This window comes from Pygoscelis adeliae, unplaced genomic scaffold, assembly GCF_000699105.1.
Source record: "Pygoscelis adeliae isolate BGI_AS28 unplaced genomic scaffold, ASM69910v1 Scaffold1, whole genome shotgun sequence".
NCBI lineage: Eukaryota > Metazoa > Chordata > Aves > Sphenisciformes > Spheniscidae > Pygoscelis > Pygoscelis adeliae.
This window is the reverse complement of record NW_008824051.1, coordinates 3,840,798-3,850,545: the sequence shown is the minus strand read 5'-3', so window position 1 is coordinate 3,850,545 and position 9,748 is coordinate 3,840,798. Positions and strand designations below refer to the sequence as shown.

At 49.2% G+C, this 9,748-nt stretch overlaps 1 protein-coding gene across 1 annotated transcript in view; it reads right to left on the bottom strand.

Moving 5' to 3' along the window:
* The window catches only part of ITPKB (inositol-trisphosphate 3-kinase B), a 69,239-nt gene extending 59,491 nt beyond the window's left edge, over window positions 1-9,748 (bottom strand). The window contains 2 exon segments of the mRNA XM_009333639.1: window positions 9,289-9,392; window positions 9,395-9,748. Of these exon segments, the coding sequence (XP_009331914.1) occupies window positions 9,289-9,392; window positions 9,395-9,641 (351 nt within the window). The 5' untranslated portion in view covers window positions 9,642-9,748.

Here is a 9,748-nt window from a genome sequence, read left to right as displayed (position 1 = left end):
GGGTTGCTGCATGGGGGTGCAGCTGTGTGCCAGTCCCCGGCAAGAGCAGGATGAGATGGTGGGACTCGAAGGCCAGCGCGGTGCCCAGCTCTCCTCCTCCTCGTGCTGCCACGACAGGCACCTACCTGGGCAGCGTGCACGCGCTGTTATCCCATGCTCCCACCTGCAAGAGCACCCAGAGGTGGAAATACCACCCCGGGGCCTTTCACGGTCACTTTGTGTGGGTACCGAGGGCAGCGCAAGGTACGAGGCGATGCTGAACTGGCTTCAATGGAGCTAAGCGAATGCTATGCAGGCGTGGATAAAAAAAAAGAATTGGGCTCCATTTCAGAGTTCAAAGAAATGTTTGAACCTGTAGGCGCTGATTCAGGCTCATCTGTCATTATATCCCAAGCTCAGCCTTTTAAACTAGGTCTGTAGTCCCCAGTAAGGGCCACTTTGCAGTTGTTATTTGAGTTCCTTGCCAAACTGTTGTTGGATTTTCCACTTGACATTATTAAGGGATTAAGTTGTTTCTCTCATCATCTTTTATCTGTCCTGTTGAGTTTCCTACAAACAGACTTTAGCCAGACTAGAGAAGGCAGAAGGAAAAAAAACCCCAACACTTTCAAGATATAATCATGGTTCAGGATTTGTTGTTATAATTGTTTAAATTTATTATTTTGGATATGCAAACTTTGCTGACTCCTTTAATCTGGAATGTATTAAAGAAAGCATTAGGCATTACAACATATCATTGGATTATACTGCCCTGATTCAGCTACAGCTGTGGAAGAAATATATAACAGGAGATCCTGCGGAGTTATACATTTTAGACTTAGATCATCAATTGCCATAGAGAAGATAAAAACAAATGTAGCTGAGCGTGGAAAGAATGTTGCTAAAATTGGAGAAACATTTAATGTGAGTAGCCTAGGGGTGCAATAACATTGCCTGTAACTTAACAAAACCCACCCACATAAAACATACCAAGAGAGATTGCGGATTGGACTCTCTGATCTGCAGTCTGCCAAAAAAGCAAACCTGACTTTTTTCCCCTTCCTAAAGATGCAGGCTTGAATGGTCCCTGCAGAGTGTTAAATATATATTACCCGGAATAGCAACCATATTACATTTGGACGTGTTGCTAATTCCCCCCCCCACTGCTGGGTACCTTGCTTGCCGTGGGAGGATGCCCCCGGATATCTAACGGGGCCTGCGGCTGCCGGCAGAGCAACTGCCATGGTCCACATGGTGAGGAGGAGACTGCTCACCTCCCCCTTGCCCCTGCCCCTCCTCAGCACCCGGGTCTTCTCTCTTCTGAGGGGTACACACAGGCTCCTTCGACCTTCGTATTTAAGTACCCATTTAACAAAAATGTTTTGAATGCATTTAGCTCAATGGGATAAAAGCTTTTCCTATGCTGCTCCAAAACGCCTTGTCAAAGTGCGGCTGCAATGAACAAGGCTCAGCGGTGAGCTGAAGGCCAGGCTCTGCTCCTGCCCTTTTCCCAGGCAGCAGGGATCGGAGACTGTTTAGCGAGAAATGAGAAAAAAACACCCAACCCTAAAAGGCACTTTCCAAAAAGCCACCCTGCAGTTCTTTCCGTTTATAAAAATCCTGTCCCCAAAGGCTCTGAAGCACTGTACCTATAGACGGGCAAAACCCCCGTGGGGACCGCGTCTCTGCTTCATTAATTCAGTTTAACGCTGGATTTACCACAAGGTGTAACTGGATACATGCAGGGGAGAGCAAGGAGAAAAACGATCAAGGACCAAATCTGCAGCATGCTCCTGCTGGCTTCAGCGGAGCTACAACAGCTTTTATCAGCATTTTATCTGACCCTAACAAAAGGAGCAAATTGTTTAGCAAAGGAAGAGGGTTCTTTGATTCTATCTTGCTGCAGACGAATTGCCCAAGCAAGGGCAAAGGGACAGGAAGCGAAGGGGGAGGAGGAGGTGATGCTGAAGGTAGGTGCTGCCGTTGTTTAGCCCTCTGCTAACTTCCACTCGGTGCCACGTTTCTGTGGGACCCTTCTGCAAACGCTGACGGGGGGTGGGGGAGAGCGTCGGGCCTGCTCCGCAGCCAACCTACCAAGACGTTGTGCTGGTTGTTCCTGGTGTTGATACATTGGTCTTCATTCAGGCAAAGCCCAAAGCGTTCAGGTTGAAGGAAGTTTTGTGACAGTGAAGCAGGCTGAGGATCCCCCCCTCCCGGCTTCGCACAGTCCAAGAGCCCTATTTTCCAAAACCTCAAGTACAAGACTTAAAGCCAAGGATGAAACCCCAGAAGCCAAGGATGAAACCCTAGGCAAAACTCACATAAATTCAGCAAGGTCCACACCATGGGAACTGCAGGTGCCGACCTCTCTGCCAACCAAATGTGTGAAGCAAACAGCAAAGAGACAATCTGATTCTGTCCTTTGAACCAAACTCATTAAAATGTCCATCAGTATGTCACTCCAGAGCCCATATCTGTCTTTCAGGGAGACATGGGATGCTTTACTATTACTTAAAACTGCAACAGTGCTGAATGCTAATGCAGTTCCTGTTGTGTAGGGCTGATCAGATAAATACACTGTACTGCTTACAAGAACTTGTAAGTGCTAAGCACTTGTTGTTTTACCCCCTAGTTCTCCCTCCAAAAGCAATCCTTGTGTTTTGGCTAGCAATAAATCTTAGATCTGAAAGGAAGAATTGAATTCCTTCTACTAGGCTGTCTCTTTTTCCATGTCATTAATGAAAAGAACGTTCTTTACTATAAAAAACCCATTTCTTCCTTCTCACGGCTGAAATGTATGGTAACATTGAAATAGATATGGTGAGAGGGAAAAGGCTAATATGGGTCTTAGCAGCTTGCAGCGGTTTCAGACTCTGATATCGCCTATCTGTGGGAAACTAAGGACAGAAAATGCCAGCCCTCAGCAGTCAATGCAACCCGCAGCTGACTATGGCAGTGAGGGTCTTCACAGGCACGCAGCCGTGACAGCAGCTCTGTGGTGGTGATCTCCCACCGTGGCTGGGAAAGAAGAACCTGCAATCTACGTTTTCCAAAAGCTTCCACCAATTCCGAGCGCATTCGTTGCACCTACACCCTGACTGAAACTTGCAGTTGGAGACCCTGAGCTTCTGAAGACACCCACGCCAACTCATGCTGAAAGGCACTGCTGGGTGATCATTCCTGTTACAGAGCAAATCACACATTTTGCTGCCTAAACACTGATTTAAAAGCCAAATGGGAGGCACTTGCTTTTGAAGCTGGTAGACCTCAGACTGGAGGAGCTTCCTGAACTACTTGCAGCCATTGTGCAGGCTATGTGTGATCTGGCTTTTTATGTAATAAGAATGAAATTCGGATAAATTTTATAGAAGACTTTCATGAATACTTTAGGAACAGATTCCTCTGTCTTAAGCAGACCCCTGGGCTAGTAGTCCTCAAGATCCCATCAGAGTCAACAGAGAAGAAAGGTACCTTAGGAGGAGACTTATCCCGAGGAGACATCCAACAAGGCTGAGCAGGATGAATTCCATAAAAGGGCCATTTCAAGTGACCCGGCAAGCGTGGAAGCCCACGTTCCCTGAAAAGTCACATTGGAGAATAGGGATTACGCTGCTAAGTTACTCAGTGATTTGAAAACATTAACATTTAGTTTTCACCGTCTGTTAAATACTAACATATCTTTCTTAGAAAGCTTGGCTGGGCTTCACTGGAAGAAAGCAGGTCAAATTTACTGCACAAATTTACCTACTGGCATAAAGAAAAATAATCTCTAACGATTACAGAAGACTAATCTCAGCTGAAGCAACATTTAACATCATACACAGATGCCATTATTTCTCTAGTGAGTTAGAACAGATTTACATGTAAAGAAAACATTAGCTCAGCACTGGCTTTCAGTCATCGCACGGCATACGAGAGCTCAGTGCTGCGCTAATATTTTCTTCACATGCAAATCTGTCCTAACACATTATAGAAATACTATGGAAAACATGAGACAGGTGCTGACTACGGTTTGATTGTTTTTTGTCTTTGCAAGGCTCCAAAAAGGTAAAGACAAAACTGTAAAGTTTCCACTGATCCAGGAACTTCACTCTGCGGACATTCAGCTTAATACCCAAAGGGTCCAACCAGCCAAGCTCCCGACATCCTGCCATTCCCATCAGAAGGGGAGGAAACCTAGCTGTTTCCAGAGCTGGGGACCCTAAGGATGATGTTTGTTCTTCCTGCACCTCGGAAACGCTTTGGGCTTTTTTCCACTTTTTATGAATGCTTTCAGTGTGAAATTGTTTGAGAAACAAAATATGCAAAAGACAGCAGCTGTGCTAGCAAGTAAGTCCCTCTATGAAAAGGATCTGTTATGTGCCATGTAATTCCTGCGCTGTCAATCACAGAGAACGTGAGCAGAGAAGAAACCCTTCCCAATGAGCTTAAAAGTGCTGATGAAAATAGACTTGAAATAGCACCGTTCGTCTCCCATTGGGTTATGGCAGCATCTTCACTTAGCCTCCATGGGTGGGAGCCCATAAAAAAAGCTGCTTATTCCCAGAGATGGCCACATGAGTAGGTAGAAGATAAGCTACCGAATAGAGAGTGGTGCTTTGTGAACTCCCTGGAGCGCACAGCCTCCATCTACGAAGTGCCTGAAGCTCTGCCCAGCCCGCTGGGCACCGGGGGGTCCTGATCTCATCCCAGCAGACAAAACACGCCGTGCTGTCAGATCTGATGAGCGTGGTGCTCTGAGAGTGGAAACACAGAGGTGTCCACCTCGTTCTCCTCTTCCTCCTAGTCTTCCCACAGCAGGGCTGAAGGAGGCTCCACCCTTTGACAGCTTATCCGGTGTGCTAAGCACCTTCCCTGGGCAATGATACGCATTACGAGAGTAACAGTCGCTCTTCAGAGCAAGCAAGCAAGCAGGGCCCTAACACGCTAGACATTATATTGATACTGAATTGGTGATACCACTCACAAGCTCATAGCTTAGGAGCTTTTAAGACAAACATGGTGGGAGGAAGGGGTAAAATACATAAACACAGTCAGCATAAAGATATACATTCATGGGGCTTGCATGCATCGCCATAGCCATGGGGTCATGGTTTCTGTTACACGGAAACTTCCCGATCACAGTGACAGCTAGGAAAGGGAATGAAAGCGTATTTAATTTGATTGATTTTTATAGGAACAAATCAGGAGTGCTGTTGTCAGCTTATGCCTTGGAACATCTCAAAGAGCAAGAAGCAAGGGTCCCACAGGCCCTTGGCTGACACTAACCCCATCTAAACTTGGCTCCTTTCAGAAATGCGTTACAGCCATTGCAAGTCAAACAAATAAATCAATTAAAAAATCACCTGTCAGCAGCAATGCCATTAGCTTTTTCCGAAAGCTCCTGCCATTTTGCACAGGTTAATGGAAGTCTCTTATTCTGAGCAAGCTGCTCTGCCTGTTGAAAGGAGCAGAGGTTTCACAATGTACCGAGAGTCGCTTGATTACTATTCTGCTGTATGTCCTTGTGTTTCCACAGAGGCTGTGGGAAAGCCAGAAAGAGGAACACTGCAGTATCTTGCACCGTTTTTCCAAGAGGGTGGTTTTTTTCCCCTTGACATGTCATTTTTCTATAGTACGTACTTGGACAACTTCTGCCTTTCCCCCGACTCGTCTGTTGCTTTGTCTCTAGCTGCCGAGGAATTGACAAACCAGGGGATTTAGGTTAGTGACGATGACTCACTGTAATGACCAGCATTGGAATACCTTTCCCTTAAGGGGTGCAGCCAGCTTCCAAGACTGGGGCCATGCCTCCTGCTGCTGAGTACACCTTGGTCTATCAGCTCTCCCTTGGGAAGAGCAAACAGGGTCCCCCAGGAACAGAAAAACTCATAGACTCGTATTTTCCCATTGAAGTCAATGGGAGTCACAGCTAGAACGGGGCTTATTTTGGGCATGAAATTCCCCTTAGGAGCTGGGCCACCGTCTCAGGCTGCCTATGCCACTCAGAGCCTCGGACAGGGAGCACCTTCTCACACCTCTACACACCCAACCTATGAGATCAGCCAGGAGGGGAGAAATCCTCCCTCAGCACAAGATGCGCCGTGATGGAGACAGGTGCTTTCCAATAGCCGCTGTATCCCCCTGGCTTGGGCGGTGGGTGAGCGGAGGCACCCGCTCCTTCCCCAAACTGCCCGCATCACTGTTGCAGGGGACGTGCAGCGAGCACTGCCCCGTGGCGTTGTCAAACCGCAGTGTCCCCATCCCAACATGCTGCCTGGACAGGCCATCCCTCCCACACAGCCCGAGGAGTGTAATCGCTCAAGTGTCTTTGAAACCTTGCAAGCATCAACAAACAAGTGTGGGGTTTCTCCGGCAGCAGCCCACAGCTCCGGGAAAGCCACAGCTGCAAAAGCCTGGAGGTTTACTCAGACCTTAAGTGGACTTGCAATTAGACAACAGCAAAACGTCAAATTGCTCTTACTGTCACTGCACTTCAGAAGTCTGCTATGATCACAGCAGGGTCACTGTATCCCAGCGCTGTGCAGCCCACCGGGCACCAGAGCACTCCAGGAACAGGCAACGTACTGAGTAAACTGTTTCAATAAACAAAGGCAGAGCCCGTATCAGCCACCGAGCTGCTCCAGGTCACGGTGTCCAAAAAAGTGGCCACACTCCCTCCATCCCTCCCTTTTGCCAGGCAACGTCATTTTCTTACAGGCCAATTTGCGGGCCCGACTGCAAATGAAGTTTCCTACCTGAAGTACAAACGGAGGACGAGTCCCTGCCAGCCGGAGGGATCTGCCCGTTTCCCGGGGATGCCAGGAGGAACTACAATAGACAGCCGGACATCCCTAACAGATTTGCTAAGCCAGACAGCCTCCAGAAAGGAAGGGCAGAAGCAAGCCTGCTGTTTATCAAATCTGTAAACATGTTATGCGAGATGTGCGGCGCAGGCTGTATCTGCAGCAAGAACTGCTTTCCTGTCGCTCGCCATTACCTCTTCTCCAGGTAATGCACCCGGTGCGGACAGGCGGGGCTCTCTGCCTGCCCAGCGTTTATCTACTCAACCCAGAGGCGCGATGTTGGTTTCTGTCGGCCGAGGTCTCCCAGGATTTATTTTGACGGAAAAGCACGAGCTGCGGAGAGAGCTTCTCACTCATTCTCCCTCATTACGCAACTCATTTCCAGACTATGTGTTGTTGTTAAAAGGAAATAGTGAGTTCATGAAAACAAATGAGTGTGCAACCTGAGACTGCTTCAGTAGCTGCCTTCTGCTGTCATTATGGATTTAAAAGATGTTGCCAACCAGTACACAAAGTTGGGTGTTATTTAAATGAATCAGCTTTGAATTACCGGGCATTTGCGCAAGATCCTGCTGAGAAGTTGACTATAACCTGCCAAAGCCAGTGATCAGCCCTGCACGGGACCTGTGGCGTCCAGCGGAAAGTATCATTGTAAATTAGCCCAGCCGCTCCTGCTGAGACGACTCCAGCATTGAAACACAAAAATCAGGTGCACCTCCTCAGGCTGCCTGACACATTTTGGACAGATCTTCATCTCATTTAACTTGGAGTAGTCCCACTGAGCCCAGCAGAGTTACTCTGATCTTAGACCGGATCTGAGCTCGCTCTGATCCAGGCCTTTTGGCAATACAAACGAGCCTTGCCTGTTCACTGCCGAGCCGCCGGCCTGGCTGAGCTCGCTGGAGGCCACGGGAGGCTGCACAGAGCCAGCCTGAGGCTCCAGGAAGCTTTCCACAAGAGCATCAGGCATGATTTTGCCCATCAGCGAACTGTTTTCAGCAGCAAATCAGTGGGATCTGGCACTAGGAACAGTCATTAGTATGGAGAATAGAGCAGAGATTACTACAGCTCATGCACACAAAACCAGCAGAATTTAATCAGCAGAGGGATTGTAGCAGCTCCCAAAGGGAGCAAGCTGATTCATCAGTTGAGAGCCCCAAAATACAAAACTGTCTGCAAACACGATGAGCCACAGACTCGTAACTTCATTAACTGTGCTTTTACTCAACTGCTTCTCCATCCTGAGCAGAACTGAGCCTGAGTTCTTGGAAGAGGATGAAACAACTAGAAAAGCAAAGATATTTATTTCAGCCTGCTGAGTGTTTTACAAACCACAGTCTGTCAGTTCTTCATGAGTTCGATACCTTCGCTTTACTTAGATGTTTCCCTGCACCGGTCTTCCTTATGTCATTGAGCTTAGCAAGAGTTTCACTATCATGTGTCTACGGAAAGTTAAACACAGCGAACCACATCACTGAAAGTTGATGGGCCTTTATCAAACCCTTTAAAATTAAGGAGCCACTGGGTTGCCCTGCATTTTTCAGGGTTTGTCAGTGTGAGCCTCCAGTGCTGAGCTCAAATCAATGCAATGTCTCACAGCCAGAGGATGGGAGAGCCCACGTGCTGGCCGGAGAACCTCGTGATGGGCACCCCACACTGGGGTAAAGTGGTTCAAAGCCCTCTGGATAAACGGTGTGACAGCTCAGAGCAAAGCACACTCTGTGTGGAGCATTCAGACATGGAACGAACTCCCCAAGTGATGCAAGAAATCCCACGAGTGTCTGCCTTTGGAGAGCGCCTCAAAGGCCTCCTCTCCGAGGAGACCTTTCTGCTCTAAGGGTAATACAACACCGATGCTTTCTCTCGCCTGAAGCCTCCCAACCAGCCCCACAACAAACAAAGATCCAGAAACAAAAGAACTTAATATAAATACCTAATAAAAATATGCTTACCTAAAATATAAGATAACCCACAAGCAAAAAGTTTTATTCAAAAGGGGAATTGCCAGAAATTCTAGAGATTTTTGCTTCCACATGAAAGACACACAGACACTATGGTGATGGGCATCAGTATAAATTTTAACAGACAGTTGGCCCACACAGTTTCGGCTCCAAGGAGGAAATAAATTCTCCCTTAGGCTCCTGTACATCATGGGAAACCTCCAGCACACAGGGAAGCTGTGCTGAGGGAAAGCTGAGGCTCGTAACCACATGTCAGCAGAAGGCTGCAGTCCGTGGGTGCACGTTAAGCACGCCGGTGGGCAGCTTGCAGCGCCGGGGAAGCTCTGCAAGGACCACGCACAGTGGGACGGGTACCACTGCTCTCTCTTGCGAGTAGGGCATTTTCAGACTAGGAACGGGGATAAGCTTTTCATGTGAGGGAAAGCAAGCACCGCCGAGCAAATGGAAAGTTTCTCTGCAGACCTCTGCTGCGACAGACCTCTGCCCTCCCGCTGCAGCTGTGCCTCGGAGCAGGGATGCTGCCAGCCCTCGCCCCACCTCCCCGGGGCTGGTGCAAGACTCACCACTCGGGGCTTCTGCTGGTCCAGGGTCTGCAGGAAGGCCGGCGTCTGGTCCAGGGTGCGCTCCGGGTCGCTGGAGATGTCCTCCTCAGACTCCTCCCAGGGAAAAAGCCAGTGGAAGAGGCTGAGGACGACGACAGCTTCCGGACGGGCAGGCTGCCGGGGGGCACAGCGCCCGCCTCCTCCTCCGGGCCCCCCAGGTCCGTGACGATGACAGCGGGGATGCTCCCACCAATGGCTGGGCACTGGCCCTCAAGTCCTGTGGGGGCCAACACCACCTCACCTCGCCACGGTCCAGGCCCCGATGGCTCCAGGGGACTGCTGCCCTCCGCCAGCCCCACAGCTGGGACCACCATCACCACCGGCCTCCCCGATGGCTCTGCAGTGCCCGGCCAGACCTGCACCCCACCAATATCGGGCCCCTCACTCTCCCCATAGGCTCGTGACCGGGGTCCAGTTCCAA